Source organism: Pelodiscus sinensis, chromosome 7 (assembly GCF_049634645.1).
Source record: "Pelodiscus sinensis isolate JC-2024 chromosome 7, ASM4963464v1, whole genome shotgun sequence".
NCBI classification, from domain to species: Eukaryota; Metazoa; Chordata; order Testudines; family Trionychidae; genus Pelodiscus; species Pelodiscus sinensis.
In genome coordinates, this window is record NC_134717.1 from 63,420,368 (window position 1) to 63,442,528 (window position 22,161).

The following is a 22,161-nucleotide window of genomic DNA, read 5'->3' on the forward strand; positions in this document are numbered from 1 at the left end:
TATGGTCGATAGGGTGCCCTCAGCATTTGATTTAGCGGGTCTTTACTACACCCACTAAATCAAACCCCAGAAAACTGATCACCAATCCTCCGGTAAGTGGAGATGTGGCCTAAGCAGAGTTTGAATGGAACCCAAGCACCAATGGAAACCAAGCACCAGGTGTGATCTCAATTTTTTATTTTTTTTTTTTGTCTATTGCAGGGGAGAAAAAAGCCAACATCCATGTTGATCCCCCAATTCTTTCTCTCTCCCCCACAGGCTGATGGCTGCTGTTAGGTTTGCATGGGAACCATGAAAAACAGAAGAAATGGCACTTTGGAAGGTTCCAAAATTCTTTACTCCAGTATATCTCGCAGTACAGATGTGTCGGACAGTGACAGTGTAAGTAACTCGCACAATGCATCTCGATGGCACGATTCTGGATTTCTGGGATTTTTCCTTCATACCAATCAGGACTGATTGGTTCTGATCCTTCCGCTGCCTTGCACATTTTCTTCATGTAAAACATCCTCGCAGGCAATTTGGAAGACTTTGGAATGCAGACTTTGGAACTCAGATGCTGGGAGGAGGGGGGGGCTGCAGTGGGAGCCTGGTGTCTCCCATAAGTGGTTGTTCGTATTGCCAAAATAATGAACTATTTAGGTACAATCTTATCAGCTTTGGGAAACAGGAGCTGCTTTGAAGGAGCACTGTGATTCAAAGCATAAGCAACAGAACTCCCATATTTTCAGATGTTCTTGAGAGCATGTCTACACTGCTGGGCAAAAGTTGAATTAAGTGACACAACTTCAGTGACATCAGTGACGTAGCTGAAGTCGAAATAGTTGAATTCGGCTTTTGGTGCTGTCTACATAGCAGGAAGTCCGAGAAAGAGCACTCTTCCCCCGACTTCCCTCACTCCTCATGAAATGAGGGTTACAAGAGTCAGAGTGAGAAGTCTACCAGCTTGGCATTATTTCAAATAACTGCTGTTATTCCGAAATAATGCTGCTGTGTAGATTCCTGTATCGACCAGGACCAGAGCACATAAAACGAAGAGAGTGAACATGTCTCTTGAAATGGGCAGGTGTCTGAAACTGAACAGATCAAATGAAGTAACTTTAGAGAGGGGGCCAAGCCATCTCTGTTGGATTCATGACTGGGCTCAGAGCACTCCAAATTGAAACATATTCAGCTCTAGGGTTTGGTTTGGCTCATGGACAGGGGATAGCTTCAAAATACGCGATGGGATCTGTGTTTGGATTCTGTCCCTCCTCCTTCTCTTGGGCTACGTCTAGACTGGCATGATTTTCCGCAAATGCTTTTAACGGAAAACTTTTCCATTAAAAGCATTTGCGGAAAAGAGCATCTAGATTGGCATGGATGCTTTTCCGCAAAAGCACTTTTTGCAGAAAAGCATCCGTGCCAATCTAGATGTGCTTTTGCACAAAAAAGCCCCGATTGCCATTTTCACGATTGGGGCTTTTTTGCGCAAAACAAATCTGAGCTGTCTACACTGGCCCTTTTGTGCAAAAGCTTTGCGCAAAAGGACTTTTGCCCGAACGGGAGCAGCATAGCATTTCCACAAGAAGCACTGATTTCAGTCCACGTACATGTTTATTTCTAGTAGAATTCTTGTCCAGGAGTCTTTCCTGGTCTAGGCCAAACTCCACCATGAGGAGAAGTTGCACAAAAAGGCCCCAAACAGGCTGTGCCTTGGAGAACTCTCGTACGGTTAAAGGAGAAGTCCTCTGTATTGGAAGGGTTCAGATCACCCTACTTGTCTGGACCATGTGCAGCAGCAGAGGCACGCAGGAGCAATGCAAGGAAAGAAAGAGCACGTTAGAGGGATGTGACTCCTCTCCTATGTGGGAGCATAAGAGGCCAGGGTGCAACCCTTTTACATCAGGAGCCCGCACAGGCCACTCTATGAGGGTATGTCTACACTACCCCGCTAGTTCGAACTAGCGGGGTAATGTAGGCATACCGCACTTGCAAATGAAGCCACGAGGCGTACAGATAGTGCGGAATGGCTTGCTAGTTCGAACTATCTAGCCCGTGCCGCGTGTAGCCACGCGGCACGGGGTTCGAACAAGCCGGCATTTAAAAATGGCACCGGCCGGCTTATGCAAATGAAGCCCGGGAAATTCAAATCCCGGGCTTCATTTGCAAGTGCGGTATGCCTACATTACCACCCTAGTTCGAACTAGGGTGGTAGTGTAGACATACCCTGAGCTAGCCCTAAACAAATAAGAGTAATGAAGAGTCCAATACAAACATTTAATGACCAGACAGGAAGCTTCCATTTTGTTCCTCTCTGGAGGCAAATTAGGTACGGAAGAATTAACATCTCCATAGAAACGGCTGCATCTCAGGGAGCTTTCAGTCTTTTCAAGGCCAGGTCTATGGCAGCGTGTTTAATTTAGCAGAGTTTAATTATAAAATTGGAATTGGGAATGACCTTAAAACAATTTGAATTCCATTGCGGATTGACTTGAGACATTTACTCCCCTACGGGGTATATTGAAATAGCAAGTAGAGCTGGCATTGTTTTGGCAGGGCCAAGGAGGAAAAAAACGTTTCTTTGGGATGTTGGTGGGATGGTTTTAAATACTATTTAGCATGTACTGCTAACTGAGAACCCCATAACCTTTCCAAAGGTGTTAAACCAGGTCTACACTAACCAAGTGGTGTTCAAAATTGTGGTGGAAGTGGGGGCAGCATTGCAATTTCTGCACAATGACCTCGTTCTTGCGACGTTTGCTGGATGAACATGCTGGGTTAAATCCAGAGAGAGAGAATAAGAAGATGGAACCACATTTCAGCAATGGGAGACTCTCCGTAGCATGTACTTAAGGGACAATAGAAGAGCTGTTTGCTTTGATTCTACTAAAACACCTTTTTCCTCATCTAACCAAGTCCTAATCAGAGACGCGGAGAGTTGTTCCCTTACTTCTTTTGAAAGTTCCTCTGTTAATATTTCTATTACAGCAAAAGGATTTAGCTGTTGCCTGCCACGCACTTGCACTGTGATGTCCACACAGGCCCTGATGCCACATTGTAAACCAACAAAATGCAACGAACCGTGGCCATTTTCCTTTAAATGCCAGTGTAAGGCACCGGCACCGCCTTCCTGGGATTTGCGGTGCTAAAACTTTTTAGTTTTCGGGGCTAAAACTTTTCTCTCTAATCTTCTCCCAAAGGATTTGGTCAACTTCATTCGAGAACATTTTAAGAAGAGAGAATGCGTCTTCTTCACGAGAGATGCCAAGTCAATGTAAGCAAACACTCCGGCCTTTGGGTTTCTTCTAAGTCTCACTCTGGTCTCCCACAAACGCCTCCACATCTTTTTCCTTCCTCCACTTCTGGCTTAGCCAGACCAGCTGATTTTAAAACATCTGATTTGAGTAGCTGCTGCTTGCCCTCCCCCTGAAATAGTCGTGGAATGGGGGGAGTATAATTCAGCGTCATTATGACATGACTCCGTTGCCTGGTTTTCCCCCAATACAAGCCAGAAATATGAACTGAACACTGCTGCCTGTGGTGCTTTTTAAATGATAATTCAGTTATTTCCATCAATAACGGACCAAGCCTACTCTCAGGAACCTGCTTGTTTCTAAGGGTATGTCTACACTAGCCCCCTAGTTCGAACTAAGGAGGCTAATGTAGGCATTCGAACTTGCAAATGAAGCCCAGGATTTAAATATCCTGGGCTTTATTGGCATCTTCCCGCCCGGGCGCCATTTTTAAATCACTCTGGTCCGAACTAACTGCCTGCGACTACACACAGCAGTCAAATGTTAACTCGAACTAAGTCCTTAGTTCGAATTAACTGTTACACCTCATTCCACGAGGAGTAACAGTTAATTCGAACTAAGGACTTAGTTCGAATTAACGTTTGACTGCTGCGTGTAGCCGCAGGCAGTTAGTTCGGACCAGGGGGATTTAAAAATGGCGCCCGGATGGGAAGATGCAAATAAAGCCCAGGATATTTAAATCCCGGGCTTCATTTGCAACTTCGAATGCCTACATTAGCCTCCCTAGTTCAAACTAGGGGGCTATTGTAGACATACCCTGACATACTTAGAATGTTCCTTCTTATTCTCCTTTATTGTGCTGGCCATAGATTTCTCCTTGTGTCCCTTGGCTTCCTTTTTTCTACAATTTCTAGCTTCTGATTTCTAGTCATTACTGTGAATTTTCCCCTTTTTTCCATATGTTACATTTTTATAGGCTGTCTTTCCTTTCCCTCTAAAACACGTTGTTTTTTTAACCAATATGGCTGCCTTCTTCAGTTCTAACTTTTTGGGGCTGTAGGAAAGCGTTCTTAATCAATTTCCACCTAGCCCATATTTTTTGGATTAAGTTCTTCCTCCCCACAGAGCTGGCTCAGAATTGTTTTTAGTTTGGATAAAAGGGTACTTAAGCTAATGTGGGTTTGTGGAGCTTTGTGATTAGTTTGTGATCAGTTCCTTTTTATCTGTCAAGATGACGTCTAATATAGGACTCTGCCATGATGGTTGCAATGCATCCTGAGTTCTGGGGAGGTGACTAGAACGTAACCGCATCACGTAACCAAGGCCCAAGGCCTGGCCTCCGCTCAGTTTTTTGTACCTATTGAACGCTTTTGGTTAGAGCAGCAAGTTGTATGAACGCTGAAATGCCGGGTTGCAGAGTTAGAACGCTGCATTTAATTTTTGTTTGTTGGGTAGGCACATGGCACTAAGACTTGAAAATTCGTGAGTTGTAGAGCTCTTTGATCTGCTTCCCTCTTGCATAGACCTAAGAGGTAGATGTGACATTTCACCTTGGACCTCATGCATCTTTCAGTCCAAACACCATAACGACTTAGTTCTGTTTAAGAATTCAACTTTAAACTCCTGCTTAGAAGTATCCTATTTATTCAAGCATAAGTTGTAACACTGTAGGTACACAATGTATGGTCAACCTACATGTCAAATACATGTGGAAAAGCTGCTTGCTGCTTTTAGTTGTCATTCCGCTATCTGTCACGGAAAGAAAATAGCATTTGTTTTCTGGGCAGAAGGTGTTCATCTGTTTCCTTTTCTCTCTCCGCTCTTCTTGGCAGGGATCACCTGTGTAAATGTGGGTATTCCAAAAGCCAACACATAGAGGGGACACAGGTAAATAACAGCGAGAAATGGAATTACAGGAAACACACAAAGGAGCTTCCGACTGATGCTTTCGGGGACATTCAGTTTGAAAATCTTGGGAAAAGAGGAAAGGTGAGTGACAAACAAGCTGTCTCCATGTATTTTAACTCCCCCCTGTCCATCCATGGCTTCTGCCCTGTGACTCTTTGCATTAGACTTTGCAAAATAAATTCAAAATAATTAAAAAGAAGCCAAAACACTCAAAGGGGGGAAATGCTTCGATTTTTCAAACCCAGGAACCTAACGCTAGGTGCGTGAACAAGCAAGCTGATTTTTTCTCAAGCATTCTAAGCCCATGTCATCTTTCACTTACATCAGTGAGAATTGCAGGAGGCTGAGAATCACGCACATTGGCCACTTATTTAGGGTGTAACACCCCTGTTTAAAAAAAGGCATGTTTCAATGTAGGAATACAGGGTCACTTTTTGGAGAAAAAATTGGGGTTTTTTTTGCAAATGATTGGGACTGAGACTATTTTGGGGAACCAACATTGGTTTTGAAATTCTTGTTCTTTATAACTGGAGAAAGTTGGAGAAACAGTCAAAAATGAACTCCTCCTCTTCTCAATGCACTGTGCTACATTTTTAATCAGTCCCCACCATCTACACACATTTCCTAGTGCAAAAAAACCTTCAAAGAAAAAACAACAACAAAACGCCCCTCTATTCAGGTCCTCGGGGTAGGGAAAATATAGGCCCTAAAATAGCTCACAGAAAACACACTCTTGGCTTGATCCCCCATTGCTTTGTACTTTGCTCATTTACTACTGTGCAATGCGGCACCAAATGTCGTGCAACCTGTTGTCACCTGCTTTGTGTTTTGTCTGGACACAAATGATTCTCTGGCAGGTGAGGGAGAAGGGGAGCAAAGCTCGTTTTGAGACCTCGTGGGATGACTCTGGTCCTCTGTATCGCCGCTAACCCTGCCTCATGTCCTCTCTCCTTGCAGTACATCCGGCTGTCATGCGATACAGACTCCGAAATGCTCTATGATCTGATGACTCAACACTGGCATCTGAAAACTCCCAACCTGGTCATCTCGGTCACAGGCGGGGCAAAAAATTTCGCTCTCAAGCCCCGGATGCGCAAAATATTCAGCAGGCTGATCTACATTGCCCAGTCGAAAGGTGAAAGGCACTGCTGGCCCGCCTTGAAGCACCTGTGTTTTCCTCCAGGGGACTCACTTCGTATCTCTCGGTTTGTCAGCAGAAGGGATAAACTGGGAGGTTAGACACTAACAAAGGGAAAGGAAAACAGATGATCGGGGAATATGCACCAAGAGACAATTCCCGGTCTCACTGAAATCCATGTCAGTCTTTTAACTGACTTTGCCCCAAAATGAATGTGGGCTTAATCTGGGGAAAAATGAGGCCTATGTCTTGGGGCAAGCTTGTCTTTTGGCTGCTGCTCTGAGCGTCCCCAGGCCTTTTACAACCATTTATGAAATGACTCCCCGTGAATTCAGTTGTGCCCATTGGCACGGAGAGGAAGACAACAGGGAAAGCGAATGTAAGGGTTTGTATTTAAAAAACCCGGGCTACACTCGGCCCTAGAGTAACCCCGTTTAAAAGTTCAGCAACTGAAGCTGGGATTTAGCTGATGCGAGAGGTGAATGGTGCAATCGGCTGGTGTATTAGCCTTCCGCCAAATAAGGCAGGAGGAGAAGCTTTAAGCAGAGAGGCAGAGCTTTCTATTAGTGGTGGCCGGTTTAGTCCACCTCAGACAAATATGGCCTAATGACGTGGGGGCGGAGAGCCATTCTTAGCTTTGACGAGAGTGTCCTTTGCAGCTCAGGGTAAATCTTACAACATTTCTTCCTCTTCTTCCTCTCTCCTATGGGAATTAACATCTCTCCAGTGACCTAGTGGGGCTAAAGAATTGGCTAAATGTCTTAAATCCCCTCAGCCTTGCCCTTTTGTGTTGTCCCCTGCATCGGCGTGCCATCCTGCCACCTCAGAACTGCAGCCGGTTGCACCCACCGGCCATCACGCCCACACAAGGTTCAGGGCAGTGGAGAATCGGGGATGACACACGGCATGTATCTATACAGACCTGAAGTTTTTTGCACAGTGCTAGGTCCATGGCTAACTTACCTTTGGTACCTGCTCTTGGCAGGGGCCTGGATTTTCACCGGAGGCACTCACTATGGCCTGATGAAGTACATTGGTGAGGTGGTGAGGGACAACACCATCAGTAGGAGCTCGGAGGAGAACGTGGTGGCTATCGGCATAGCGGCCTGGGGCATGATTTCCAACCGGGAGAGTCTGATCCGAAGTGGCGACGCTGAGGTGAGGAACATGTAGTGATGCCAAGCGGGTCCCGGGAAGCCAGCGGAAAGCCTAGAAGACGGTGCAATATGCTGAGTAAATGCGGCCTTGGCCAGAGGTGCTGGAGCTAGGGATTCTGGGAGTGCCCCTACCTTCCCCCGGCTTGAATGGGTTTCCAGTATAGGCAGGGTTTAGAGTTTGGTCCAATGGCTGCCAGCACCCCCGCTGTGCAAATTGTTCCAACCTCTCTGGTCTCCTCAAATGCCTCCCTGCTCTCCATCCACACCACTGTCTGCACAGAGCCTGGCCTACTCCTGCAACTCGCTCTGAAGCGGCTAGGGCTGGCCACAGGCCAGATGGACCTTTGCCCTGGTCTGGTCTGGAAATTCGCATGTGACTAAAACCTGGAAAATCAGAGCACAACCATCATGGCCCTCCTACTGGCCTTGTGTGTCCCCCTTTCCAGTACTGCCTCCACCAGGCCCTGCCCACCTCAGTGGAAACCTTCTGTTGATGTTTCTAGGGGTACTATGCAGCCCACTACATAATGGACGACCTTAAGAGAGACCCGTTGTATTGCCTGGACAATAATCACACCCACTTATTGCTGGTTGACAACGGCACCCATGGACATCCAACCGTGGAGGCCAAGCTGCGGACGCAGTTAGAAAAATACATTTCAGAGCGCGTCATTCCAGGTGGGTGCAATTCTCTGCCTTTGGCTCATCCTGCACCGGTGCTACTGAGCTAGCTGGAGTGTTTGTGAGCAGGTGGCTTCTCCCTTCCGTTTGATTTACATTTCCAGCCCTCATGCTTGCAAGGAGAAACGTGAAGACCTGAATATTGAAGAGTCAGAAACCAGCATGCAAATGAGCTCCTTTCTCCTCAAGTCTATCATTAATTTATGTTTTTAAGCACTGGAGAGTGGCAATGCAAATTCCTTAAGACTTTAGCCTGGCTTTGTAACTTTTGGAAACACTGCATCTCGGTGTTGATGTCTGGCAGTAGATTAGGCAAGATGGGTTAGTAGATGACTGTAAAAATAATTTGGTTAGATCAGCCAAAAGTTGGGAATCTGAGTATTTGTATGTAAAATATTATTAAAGCTAAATCGAATAACCTCTCCCGACCAGGAACATAAGGCATATATAAGAGGAGAAGTATGAGAATTGTTCAAATGCTTTAAGACTGCAAAGCCAGACTTCTTCCTTTCCTTTCCTTTCCTTTCCTTTCCTTTCCTTTCCTTTCCTTTCCTTTCCTTTCCTTTCTTCCAGATTCTAATTATGGTGGGAAGATTCCAATCGTGTGTTTCACCCAAGGAGGAGGGAAAGAAACTTTGAAGGTAAGTCTGAAAATAAATGAGAAAAATGAAGCATCCAGAGGCGTTTTGTCCCAATTTTAACCGTATCTGAAGTGGGACTCATAGCAAAGTATTATGGTTGCCTGACACTTCCCATTATAACACTCCATTTTCAGTTGTGTTTCACTTTTCCAAACGTTGACTGATTGGGCTGAAATTAACATGAGGATGCTATATAGTTTGAGTCCACCCTATTTTGCAAAGAGATAGATACCTCTATCAGCTCATACTCAGCAGGTGGCTTGAGTTTAGTTGGGCATTAGCAACAGAAGTTTATCCAGTGGAACTTTAATCTACTTTAGTTACTGCGACTTTCGCCCCACTCTGATTCTTGTCCCTGAGTACCCATAGCCCTTTGCTCTTACTGAATTAGATGCCATTCTTGTCCCTTGCTGGTAGTAGTGACAATATTGGCAGGAGCTGGGGGAACTCTAGTCCCTGCACACAAACCACATCAAAAAAGTTCACTTGGTTACTTAACCGTAGGTTTTTAATTGTTATTTATGTGCCTCTCTACTGTGTTTTCCTAGGCTATCAACGTTGCCATCAAAAGCAAAATTCCCTGCATCGTAGTGGAGGGCTCCGGCCAGATTGCTGATGTGATAGCGAGCTTAGTGGAGGCTGAAGGCATTCTAGCCTCTTCATCTGTCAAGGAGAGGTTGCTCCGATACCTGCCTCACACAGTTTCGAGACTCACAGAGGAGGATACTGAAAGCTGGATCCGATGGGTGGGTGCTGGCTTTGCTGGAGGCTATGTCTAGACTGCAGACTTCTTTCGGAAGAAGCTTTTCCAGAAGAAATCTTGTGAAAAAATTCTTCCGAAAGAGAACATCCACACTGCCAAAGCGCATCAAAAAAGTGATCTGCTTTTTCAAAAGATAACATCACATTGAATGGATGCTTTCTCGCATTTAAGCTGTGATTACTATGGACAAAGTGGCCACCAGGGCACCTGTGCTTTTTCCTCTTTCTTCTTTTTTTGAAAGTATTCCCTCTTTGCCATCCACACACGGCTTTTTCTGAAAGAGCTCTTTCGCAAAAAGGCTTCTTCCTCGTAGAAAGAGGTTTACCAATGTCGGAAAACCCCTCTGTTCTGTTGATTTTCTTTCAAAAGAATGCGATTGCAGTGTGGACGTAAGTGACGTTTTTTTGGGAAAATAGCCGTTTGTCTGAAAAAACTCTGCAGTGTAGACATACCCAGAATGTTGGTGAGACAGAAGGGAGAGGGGGACCTGTGAGGAAAGAGCTCAAGTTAGGCACCAAAGTACTAAATACATTTAAAGAGCTTTCCTCTAATTAATACCAGAACCCTTTCCCTCACATGGAGCCTGTGCAACTACTTGCCACAAGACACCTTGGAGTCAATGAGCTTAGTGGATTTTAAAAAGACGAGGCGTTGACATGGATAGCAAGAACACCAATGGCTTCTATAATGAGGATTAAAAATGTAAAACCAAGACAAGGTGCTTAAAGCAGGCCATAAACCTTAGTTTCACAGGCCTCTGCTTCTCTTGGTTCAGTCAGAGTCTGAAAGTATAAATACAAGTGCAAGGGACTGTATGGAATTTATTTGTAACTTGCCAGAAAGAAGGGACTTTCATAAAGCGTGATGCTGAGAGTCCATCAGCTCTGCTTTTAAACCAAGCAAAGTGGCCAGATGAAACTTTTTCTCAAAATGAAAACATCAAGATGTTTGGGAATTGGCTCTACCATGGTATCGGAGATTTATTCCTGGATCGTTTCTAATTTTAGTGAGAACTTGCCTAACTGGTTATCATTTTCTCCTTGGGGTGGGATGAAAAGGAAGTATGAGGATGTATTGGAGAGGGTCCAGTGGAGGGCAACAAAAATGATGGGGGGGGGGGGCTGGGACACATGACCTATGAGGAGAGGCTGAAGGATTTGGGCTTATTTAGTCTGCAGAAGAGAAGAGCAAGGGGGATTTGATAGCAGCCTTCAAACCCTTACCTGAAGGGGGGTTCCAGAGAGGATGGAGAGAGGCTGGTTTCAGTGGTGGCAGATGGCAGAACAAGGAGCAATGGTCTCAAGTTGGAATGGGGGAAATCTAGATTGGATATTAGAAAAAGTTATTTCCCTAGGAGGGTGGCGAAGCACTCGGATGGATTCCCTAGAGGGGGTGGAATCTCCATCCCTGGAGGTTTTTAAGTCCTGGCTTGACAAAGCCCTGGCTAGGATGATTGAGTTGGGGTTGGTCCTGCTTTGGGCAGGGGGTTGGACTTGATGGCTCCTGAGGTCACTTCCAGCCCCAGGAGTCTATGGTTCTAAGATATTGCTGTATGCTAAAGGGCAATTCATCTTACTGTTTATAATTCGTGAGTTTCTTAGAAATAAATCACTGGAAGTCTCATTCTGTGGTTTGCTTTCGCTGTGGGTAGAGAGTGACCTCACGACAAACAGCTCTGTGCACAGCTCTGTTGATCAATAGCAGATCAAACCCCCAAGTCCCGCGATGGCTTTAGAACTGGGCTTCTCTCTTTCTGTAGATCAAAGAAATCCTCGAAAACCCCCATCTGCTCACGGTCATTAAAATCGAAGAAGCTGGAGATGAAATCGTGAGCAACGCCATTTCCTTTGCGTTGTATAAAGGTGAGCGCTCAGCTCCCGTCGGCTGGCTCTCATGTCGCTTGGCTCTTTGAAGGGTACAAGGCTAGCCCCGAAACCTGGGAATCCCGCTACCCATGGCCATGTCTGTGCCTTAGCTCCCCATCTGATGGGGAAGGAGAGAAAAGAGGGCAGTTGTCCTGGTGTCCGGTGATTTAAGCAGCCTGATTCCTGGCTGATTCGCATAGTTCCCATTGCCCGCTCCTGCCATGAGCTCAGGTGTGCTCCAATTGACAGTCCTTCCTCAGCTGGCTCTTCCTCCTGCAGCCTTCGGCACCAATGAACAGGACAAAGACAACTGGAACGGGCAGCTTCAGCTGCTGCTGGAGTGGAACCAACTGGAGCTGGCCAGCGACGAGATCTTCACCAATGACCGACACTGGGAGGTAGTTAAAGATGGCCCCTTGGCCCAACAAGTGGGGCTGGGGGGGGGACAACGGTGAAATTCTTACTTGCAGCATTTACATGGGCGTCGCGGTGCTGGTGTTTCCAATGCATTCAGATGTGAGCAGAATGTCCTAGGTGTGCCTGACACCCTGGCAATGCATTAACCTATCAGACCAGGGTCTTCTGTAAGCTGGGTGCGTAACTGGATGGATAACAGTTCCCAGAGAGTAGTTATTAACGGTTCACAATCCTGCTGGAAAGGCATAACAAGTGGGGTTCCGCAGGGGTCTGTTTTGGGACCAGTTCTGTTCAATATCTTCATCGACGATTTAGATGATGGCCTAGAGAGGACACTTAGTAAGTTTGCAGAAGATACCAAACTGAGAGGGGTTGCAAAATTCAAAATGATCTGGACAAACTAGAGAAAAGTTCTGAGGTCAATAGGATGAATTTTAATAAGGACAAACGCAAAGCATTCCATTTAGGAAGGAACAACCCATTTTATACATACGGAATGGGAAGTGACTGCCTAGAAAGGGATCCAGGGGTCATCATGGACAACAAGTTAAACATGAGTCAACAGTGTGACGCTGTTGCAAAAAAAAGCAAACATGATTCTGGGCTGTATTATCAGAAGCGTTGTGAGTAAGACACAAGGTGTAATTCTTCCACTCCACTCTGCACTGATTAGGCCCCAATTGGAGTATCGTGTCCTGTTCTGGGCACCACATTTCAAGAAAGATGTGGAGAAATTGGAGAAGGTCCAGAGAAGAACAACAAAAATGATTAAAGGTCTAGAGAACATGAGCTATGAGGGAAGGCTGAATGAGCTGGGCTTGTTTAGTTTAGAAAAGAGAAGACTGACAGGGGACATGATAGCAGTTTTCAAGTATCTAAAAGGGTACAAGGAAGAGGGAGAGAAATTGTTCTCCTTGGCCTCTGAGGATAGAACAAGAAGCAATGGGCTTAAATTGCAGCAAGGGAGGTTTAGGTTGGATGTTAGGAAAAACTTCCCAACTGTCAGGGTGGTTAAACACTGGAATAAATTGCCCAGGGAGGTTGTGGAATCTCCATCCCTGGAGATATTTAAGAGCAGGTTAGACAGACACCTGTCAGGGATGATCTATGCTTTCATGAGGATAAATGCATGCAAAACAGAGAAGATAAATATCCCAAGAGGAGGCGTGGTTATTAGCCAAGACTCAATCTGAAACGTCGATGAGGCTTTGAAATAACAAGCTCCATTCAGTTCTGCCTTAGCAGGACCAGTATTTATGGGTGGGTAGTGAAGGGTGAAGTAGGACGTTGCTCACGGTAGCAATGCACGTTAGTTTTTACAACGTTAACCCATTTTATTCTGGAAATTTCTGACGGCGCCTATGCATGGACTGCCACGGTGGACTTATTGGGTTCACTTTCCAAATCACAGCCATGGCTGGATTCTGAAGGAAATGTGGATCAAAATGTGACCCGTATCGATCCAGAACAAAACATGAGCAACGACAGAATGGGGCGGGGGGTGACCTAAGAACTCTGCTCAGCGACCAACACCTGGCTTCCTGGTAACAGATGAGCTTTCCCTTTGTTTTTCCCCAGTCTGCAGACCTTCAGGATGTCATGTTTATAGCTCTCATCAAGGACCGGCCCAAATTCGTCCGCCTCTTCCTGGAGAACGGCTTGAACCTGAGGAAGTTTCTCAGTCATGAGGTGCTTACCGAGCTCTTCGCCAACAACTTTAGCAGCCTGGTGTTTAAGAACCTGCAGATTGCGAAGAACTCCTACAACGACGCTCTCCTCACCTTTGTGTGGAGGATGGTTGAGGACTTCCGAAGGAGCATCAAAAAAGAGAATAAGAACAGCAAGGATGAGACCGAAATCCAGCTGTTGGTAGGTAACCAACCGATTGTCTAACCATGTGTTCCTTAGTAGGAAAAGAAATGTCTTCCCTATCTTTTGGACATAGCTCATCTAAACAACTGACTGGCCTTCCAGCATGCCTGAGATCTTCGGTGGCATCTCGATCCCTCCCTTTTTCTGCCTGTGGCACACCCGATTCTTAGTCTCCCGGGGACTGAATTGCTTTCTTTTAACCTCAATTACTGAGTTCGGTGTGAGAGGAACAGGGTGAAACTTAATCACAGAGAGATGATCTAATGGCCCCTTCGGACCTCATGCTCTGTGAAACTATAACCTCCAATGATGAGATTTTCTGAACCAGCTGGGGAATTCAAAGACACAATTCCCATATGAGCGGTTGGTTTAAATCCCCCCCTTGGCGCTAAAATCTTCAGCCAACATTTTGTTCCCCATTTTTCACTGAGTTATTCGCCTGCTGAGTGGAAGGTAATGTCCTGTAATAATTTTATTGGAGGGCTATTCCTTTTGAGTGTCATCAGTGGATGCATGGTATATTACAATGAAATGAACTAAGGGAAGGCGTCACCACCAGAATATTTTCAAGATTACAGTTAGAGGTCTGATTTAACACAATACGGGCCTTGCTAAAATTTGTCAAATAGGGTTTTCCCCTCGTCACTCCGCTCCTTGTAAAAAAGGCATTGAGCTCTGAAGCCAGTGTGTATTTCCCTGAGACTGGCGGAGCTATGGGCATCAAGATGGAGATATACCTCTCTCATAGGGAGCTGGAAGGGACCTTGCAAAGTCATTGAGTCCAGTCCCCTGTCCTCATGGTAGGACCAAGTACCATCCCTGACAGATTTTCCCCCAATGCCTAAGTGGCCCCCTCAAGGATTGAACTCACAACCCTGGGTTTAGCAGGTCAAACCACTGAGCTATCCCTCCCCTCCCACATGGGTAGTGTGGGAGCCAAGATGGCTTTCTTCTGCCTATCCATTGCCTTCCATTTGGGGAGCCAGTTCATTCTCCAGCACAAGTTAAAGGGACCTAACGGTTGCTGGGGAACGGTGCAGAGAGAACAAAGCAGCAAGATACGTTTAAGAAGTTTAATCACCTAATATTCACTTGATCTGAAAAAGAAAGCCAACGTTATTGGACTGATTGTGCCTTTGCTTCCTGCCAGGATGAATCGTCTATCACAAGGCATCCCTTGCAAGCTCTCTTTATCTGGGCAGTTCTTCAGAACAAGAAGGAGTTATCCAAAGTCATTTGGGAACAGGTAAGGTACCATCCCGTCCCCCGCCTCCCGAGCATTGGTCTATTTCTCTTGGAACTTTAAGCCTTTGCAAGCATTTGCTCACAGTCCTCCCAGAGCAATCTGGGAACTCGAATGCACATTCGATAAACCACTGATTTAAACGGTTTAACATTTTCTCCTCTCCCAGTCTTCTAACTAAATTGGGATCTTGAAATCCACAATCCAGATCCTCTCCTCACCTCAAGTTTGAGGGAGGGCTTGATTTGGCCTTTCAGTAACCGAGAGGATGCAGACTGTGAAATTCATAGCTGGGCCCAGGTTTCTGTGTGGTTTATAGCTGGGGCTGCTTCTGGATGGAGGATGGAGCTCCTGGATGGAGCTCCTGGAAGCCGGGCACATGGTTTGACCCAGAAGTCACACCCTGTGCGGTCTGGGCTGCGGACCCCTCGTCCCAGGCCTGCAGTGTAGACTTTCCTTCTGTGCGTACCTTTTACCACTGGTTAACCTCTCCTTGGCAGACGTGACGGAGGGTCTCCACTGCAACAGAAACCCTGCTGCACTGGGCGTCAGAGCCCGGATCACTTGACGCAGGCTTGTAGGCTAAAAATGGCAGCGTCGATGTTTGATCCGGGCTGAAGCCAGGCTCTGAGGTCTATCCCTGTCCGGGGCTTCCGGGGGCCTCTGCTTGAATGTCTGTGCTATGATTTGTAGCCCTGGGGCCCAAGGCCCAAAAATCGAAGTCAGCTGATATGAGTTAGCTTCGGCCAGGCTGTGCCTCTTTTATTGCAGCGTGGGCATGCCCTGAAACACCAAAACCTGAGTGGCCACAGGCTGAAATTTTCTCCAGTTCAGAAGTTCCTGAATTTGTGGAGATCCGACTAGACACTTGAAACCGGCGGCACGTGGAATTGAGTGGACACTTCTGATCATTTTCACCCTCCTAAGTCAGGCACCCAATCTGCTATTGCAGGTGCCTGGGGCCATGCCTGGCCAGCAGGTTCAGCAGGGGTCCGGGTGAGCATGTTGCATTGTGGGACTGTAGAGAACATTCTGCGCGTCGGACTCCACCACTTGTGTCTAAATTCATGACACCTTGGAGAGCGTGCAAAGGCCATTTTAATGACGGAGACAAAACGAGTCCTCTTGAGCCTGGATGTGCTCAGTAACAGCATGACATGATGGTCCTGCATGGGGTAGCTGGACTATGCTTTGTTTTGTGGATTTGGGTCTTCTACTGCTGACATTGTCACCCTATTCACCAGCCTTTAATCAATGTCCAAAATAAGCAAACCATGCCAGAAAGACAAAGCAGGCCCATAACGGGGTGCAGGAGGAAGCCAGTGGGTCAGTAAGCAATGGGCCACGTGCTCTCCGCGTACAGAGGGCTCTTGGTGCTCTGAGCCGATGGCGGAGAAGAATGGCGCTGGCCGTGTCTTGCCAAGTGCTCCTGTGACTTCCTGGTTCTCTGTCTCTTTGCAGACGAGGGGCTGCACGTTGGCAGCCCTCGGGGCCAGTAAACTCCTGAAAAGCCTGGCCAAAGTGAAGAACGACATCAATGCTGCTGGGGAGTCTGAGGAGCTGGCGAATGAATACGAGACAAGAGCAGTAGGTAAGCACCCAGATCAGCAGGCTCGGAAGCGTGGTGATTAGCAGCTTCCAATCCCATTCCAGGCACATCCCATTGTCCTGGCACAACTAAACCCTAACCTTGATGGTTTAGCGCCTACCGAATTTGGGGGTCCTAGCTCTTACCATTTAGCAGGCGCTCTTGAACAGACAGACAGACAGACACTCTCAAGTCTAAAGTAGATACAGAATGTACAAAATGGCTGAGTTAAAGTCTCAGCACAAACCTTTGTCTCAAGAGTTCCAGCCTCCCGATCTCTGCCGCTGTGAGCGAACCGAGGCCAGAGATGTGGAGAGAGCGAAGAGGTGCGCGTGTGACCCAGGCTTTCTCTTCTCCTTTCTGCCCTGGTGGGACTGTCTCTCCTGCAGAGCTGTTCTCGGAGTGCTACAGCAGTGACGAAGAGCTGGCAGAACAGCTGCTGACCTATCCCTGTGAAGCCTGGGGCGGGAGCAATTGCCTGGAGCTGGCTGTGGAAGCAAAAGATCAGCAGTTCATTGCCCAGCCAGGAGTGCAGGTAACGCAGACTCATTCTGTTTCTTCCAAAAGAGAAGAACCACGCCCCTGCCCGACACTCCCGCTTGCTAGGGAAATGTTGCATTCGCTTCCTTTTTAATGGTCGTGGCTGGGTTTTTCCAAACAATTCATCTATCTAAAGCAATACAATGGCTGAGGCACTTACTGTTTGGAAGCCGGGCGCTTCCGAGAGGGACCCCACGGTGGGGTGAACTCTGCCCCCCTTTACAGCTATGAATTGCTTCAGCCAATGTGGTTGTGCTCCTCAAAGGAACACGCTGTAGAACCGGTTCTCTGATGACCTCGCTCGTGGGCGGGGGGTGTCGCAGGCAAGGGGAGGCGTTGCTGTCCCAATCTGCCTCATGTGGCCCCGCCCAGGCTCCACTGGAGTCCAGGCCCCTCCGGCCTGCTGTTGCCATGGCAGGGCCTGGGGCAGGCAGGCAGGCTGGGGGTTGGCTTGGCTACATGTGGGGAGCCTTCATAGTCAGGGTTCAGGCCAACAGGGGCAGCTGGGGCTAGGTCACCTGGCTGTCCTCTCCGGCACTTGGGGCACTACACTGGGGCAGGGCCAGCAACAGCCATGGGAGGAGGGCTCCCATGGGCATGGAAGGGACAGGACCTCTGGCAGAAGAGGCAGGGCTGAGGGGGCAGGGCTAGCTTCCCCAAGCTGTGGGTTCACCTGTGGGCCATGCCCTCACCCCAAGTAGAGGGTTGCAGTTGAAACAGGAATGTGCAAAGTGGGCATTGAATGATGCAGGGATGGGACGGGTGATTCACCCCAGGCGTTATGCCAGCAGAAGGAAGTTTGAATTTACAGCTGGGGTTCATAGAAGGCCTATTGATGGAGGCTGGCTGAGATTTTTACTCCCAGTGCATCTCCTAACCTAAGGCTTCCTCAGGTAAGTCAAACCAACTGCTTCTCCTACCTCAAAAACTTTTGGAAGTATCGCCACTTGATCCTCCTCCTCCCATCTTCTGGAGATGCTAGCTAATGGGCCAGCATGGAGAGGTGAGATTGCGTAGTGGTCCTTCCTTTCTCTTGACCTCAATAGCTCAGTAGTTCTGCAGCTCCCAAGACCTCCAGTGCTAAGGAAATTCAATAACTGAATCTCGTTCCATAGAAATTGTTGGGCTTTAAACAGCAAATGCATTTTACAGTTCTGCTTTCTGTGCTTCCCAGCTTCAGTAAAACCTGGATGAATCTTCCTCCTCTTTGCTCTAGAATTTCCTTTCCAAACAGTGGTATGGAGAGATCTCGAGGGACACCAAGAACTGGAAGATTCTATTGTGTCTCTTCCTTTTCCCTTTAATCGGCTGTGGTTTCATCTCCTTCAGGTAACAGAGTTCTCACTGGTAGAAAAACAGAAAGGAAGCATGTCAACATTACCTGCTTAGGGGCTAGTATCTGGCTCAAATCATTATAGTGTCTGAGTGCCTCAAACAATGAACGTATTTTAAACAGCCTTTTAAAATAAGAATTATTGTTCTTGTTCCAGCATAGGAGCAATGAAATATAGGGCTGTTGATTAATCCCAGTTAGTGTGATTAGTGTAATTGCCAATAAAAAATGTTAAACAATAGAATGTCACTAGAAATTAAGCAAATATTTTGGATGTTTTTCTACAGTTTCAAATAGATTGATTTCTATTACAACACAGGGCACAAAGGCTGTGTCTAGACTACATGCCTCTGTCGCCAGAGGCATGTAGATTAGACACATAGGCAAAGGCAAATGAAACCTCGATTTAAATGATCGTGGCTTCATTTAAATTTACATGGCTGCCGCGCTGAGCCAACAAACAGCTGATCAGCTGTTTGTCCGCTCAGCGCGCTAGTCTGGATACTCCCCTGCCGACATCAAAGCCCTTTGTCGGCAGCCCCGTTATTCCTCGTGGGATGAGGTTTACCGGGGCTGCCGACAAAGGGCTTTGATGTCGGCAGGGGAGCGTCCAGACTAGCGCGCTGAGCGGACAAACAGCTGATCAGCTGTTTGTCGGCTCAGCGTGGCAGCCATGTAAATTTAAATGAAGCCGCGATCATTTAAATCGCGGCTTCATTTGACTTTGCCAAACAAACAAATCTACATGGCTCCATCGACAGAGCCATGTAGTTTAGACGTACCCAAAGTGTTCACTTCTCACTTAATATTATTGTTTTTAAAATGGTAAAATAATGAACAAAAGAAATAGTATTTTTCAGTGTACCTCATACAAGCACTGTGGTACAATCTCTTTATCATGAAAGTGCAACTTACAAATGCAGATTTTTTGTTGTTATATAACAGCATTCAAAAACAAAACAATATAAAACTTTAAAGCCTACAAGTCCACTCAGTCCTACCTTTTGTTCAGCCAATTGCTAAGAAAATTGCACCAGGATGGGTAAGCACTGGAATAAATTGCCTAGGGAAGATGTGAAATCTCCATCAGTGAAGATGACTAAGAACAGATTGGATAAACAGCTATCAGGGATGGTCTAGATCAGTGTTTCTCAACCAGTAGTACGAGTCCCCTTAGGGCTACTTGAGAGAAGTCTGAGGGGTACGTCAACACAACTGAAATTTGGAGAAAACTGAATTTTTGTTTTAAGTTTTACAGCGCTTTATTATTTTTGTACTTTTTACACCCAAAAATTTCATTGCCTGCTCGGCTACAATTAAGTTGTTTAAACAAATGTGTTGCAATGAAAAAAAAAATTTTGTGTGTCTGAAAACTGTAGGTACTGGGAGTATTTATAATTTTTTTAAAAAGAGGTACTTTATTAAAAAAGGTTGAGAAACACCCATCTAGATAATACTTAGTCTTGCTATGAGTGGGACTCTGGACTTGAGGACCTCTTGTGGACCCTTCCAGTCTTATGATTCTATGAAAGCACTTTTGCACATTTGCATGGTGACTCGTTTAATTTCACAAGTCTTGAGGGGTGTGTGTTTGAGATGATCCTTTATTTATCTAGAAAAAAGCCCGTGGAGAGGAGCAAGAAGCTCTTGTTGTACTATGCCTCGTTCTTCACCTCCCCTTTCGTGGTCTTCTCTTGGAATGTCATCTTCTACATCGTTTTCCTGCTGCTGTTCGCCTACGTCCTGCTGATGGATTTCCAGAGGGAACCCACCCTGCTGGAGCTCATCCTCTACGTTCTGGTCTTCATCCTGTTTTGTGACGAAGTGAGACAAGTACGCAACGCTGGGGACCCAAAGTGGCCCGTGTCCAGGCGGATGCTTCCTCCTCCCCTGCTAGGCGCAGAAAGAAATGGAGATCCGCTTGAGGGTTATGTGATGCACGACTCCTGCTGAAGCTGGCAGTAGCTGTGCCCGTGTGTGTTGAGGGGAACGCACTGAGCTGTGCTGTATGTGTTAGTCCGTGACTCACATCTTCTGAGGTATTTAGGTGCCTTTCAGTAGTATTTAGGCACCTAAATACCTTCTAAGGATCTTGCCATTCGGTCTCTCAGAGCCCCGTGATGTGAATGGTCAACCTGAGCCATTTAGATTACATTTGAAATGGAAAATGTGCCATCATGCTCTAGAATGCTTTGACAAACTGACGCAGCTCTCGTGGGTATGTGTCATTTCAAGAATGAGAGAAACCAAGGAGGGCTGGCAGATTCGCTGGGTTCCCAGGCAAGGTAGGGGGAGGGGCAGCTCCATGCCCCAGGAAGGGGCGGGGTCTTGGATGGAAGGGGCGGAGCTAGAGACTTAAAGGTATTTAAAGGGCCTGAGGTCCAGCCACCATCATGGCTGCAGTAGAGGAGGCAGCCGGGAATCCTGGGTGCTTTTGAATATCCAGGTCCCGGGGCCCAGCACCAGCCACACAAAGAGGGCATAGGAGACATGGCTGTCTTTTAAGGTGAGAACAGATGTAGTAACGGGAGTTCTTCAGAGTGGTGAGGAGGTCGTGGAAATCACAACTTGTCTGTGGCTGAGAGAAGTTGGTGCTTAGGTTATTAGTTGCTCCGTGCAGGCGTGAGTCCCTTGTGAGCCATGCGGCCAGAGGACAAGTGCCGACACATGGCTACCTGCATAAAGAGCATGGCAAGGTGAACCCGCCCCCATGCCCAGCATGGCTGAAATCCTGCTACTAAATTTTCCAGGAAAAAGAGATATCCGATATCAGCTAAATATGGCTGCGCCTTTGGCAATACAGACGGGCCAATACAGGGGACAAAGGGGAAAGATTATACGTATCTGCTACCGTGAAATCCTCCATGGCGAAATGATTCTTGTCTTGTGTGGCTTTTCCTGATCAGGGTTCCTGGCCTCTCTGGGCCCCTCCTTGAGCCTCCTGTGTACATCCAGCTACAACCCTGGCAGCGTGATGCAGGTGGCCGGCCATTCTCAACTGCAACAGCTTAGTGAAAGAGTGATCAGCAACTCCCGGTTCAGAAAGTGCAGGCCAAAGGGGTTGGATGGTCACACAATCCAGCTGGGCCTAACGCAATATCTTTGATTGGACTAGAGACAAACTTTCCCGTGACAGAGAACAGCTGTTCTTCAGCTCAGTGTAGCTTGAAACCTTCTCTCTCCCACCAGCAGGAGCTGAGCCGATCAAAGATATTCCCTCGCCCACCTTGTCTTTCTCATCTCCCGGGACCCATCTGGCTCCAACAGCCGTGCAAATTCTTGTCTAAACATCTGTGTAGCCGTGGTGCATTATTAACCCCGCTTCTGATCCTATGGAAAATGACAGCTACTGCCAAAGCATGATTTGCTCCTTTGTCATGCTGTAAACAGCCGCACTGGTTTGCTTTCAAATGCAGGGAGAATTGAGTAGCTATTCGCTGCTCCCCAGCGGCTGAGATGCAACCAGTGATTGGTCAGACTCCAAACATTCAGAAGTATTTGAGTTCTTGATCGTTAATGATCAATTGAAAAATGAGTGTCTTTGTAGAAGTTAAAAATGCTCCAAGAAGTCCAGAATGGGCTATTTCACATGGGATACTTTGGGGAAAAGCAACCCTGGAATTAGTTCAACCCACCACTAGATGCCACCATTCCACTTCAGAAACACAGCCGAATACTTGTATCAGAATTAGAAATCGGGGTCCTTCACAGACTAACTTTAAAATACGTTTAAAGGATTGTGAAATCTGCAACTAACTCTCAGTCCATGGCAATTCTTT

At 46.8% G+C, this 22,161-nt stretch overlaps 1 protein-coding gene across 1 annotated transcript in view; it reads left to right on the plus strand.

Annotated features, from left to right (window-relative positions):
- Positions 1 to 257: 257 nt before the first annotated feature.
- The window catches only part of TRPM8 (transient receptor potential cation channel subfamily M member 8), a 37,985-nt gene continuing 16,081 nt past the window's right edge, over positions 258 to 22,161 (plus strand). The window contains exons 1-16 of the mRNA XM_075934061.1: positions 258 to 381; positions 3,183 to 3,256; positions 5,069 to 5,225; positions 6,102 to 6,279; positions 7,268 to 7,440; positions 7,943 to 8,117; positions 8,694 to 8,761; positions 9,310 to 9,507; positions 11,284 to 11,386; positions 11,669 to 11,787; positions 13,385 to 13,675; positions 14,829 to 14,924; positions 16,383 to 16,512; positions 16,899 to 17,044; positions 18,266 to 18,378; positions 19,999 to 20,215. Coding sequence (XP_075790176.1) covers positions 283 to 381; positions 3,183 to 3,256; positions 5,069 to 5,225; positions 6,102 to 6,279; positions 7,268 to 7,440; positions 7,943 to 8,117; positions 8,694 to 8,761; positions 9,310 to 9,507; positions 11,284 to 11,386; positions 11,669 to 11,787; positions 13,385 to 13,675; positions 14,829 to 14,924; positions 16,383 to 16,512; positions 16,899 to 17,044; positions 18,266 to 18,378; positions 19,999 to 20,215 — 2,337 coding nt within the window. The 5' untranslated portion in view covers positions 258 to 282. The remainder of the gene's footprint in view (positions 382 to 3,182; positions 3,257 to 5,068; positions 5,226 to 6,101; positions 6,280 to 7,267; positions 7,441 to 7,942; positions 8,118 to 8,693; positions 8,762 to 9,309; positions 9,508 to 11,283; positions 11,387 to 11,668; positions 11,788 to 13,384; positions 13,676 to 14,828; positions 14,925 to 16,382; positions 16,513 to 16,898; positions 17,045 to 18,265; positions 18,379 to 19,998; positions 20,216 to 22,161) is intronic.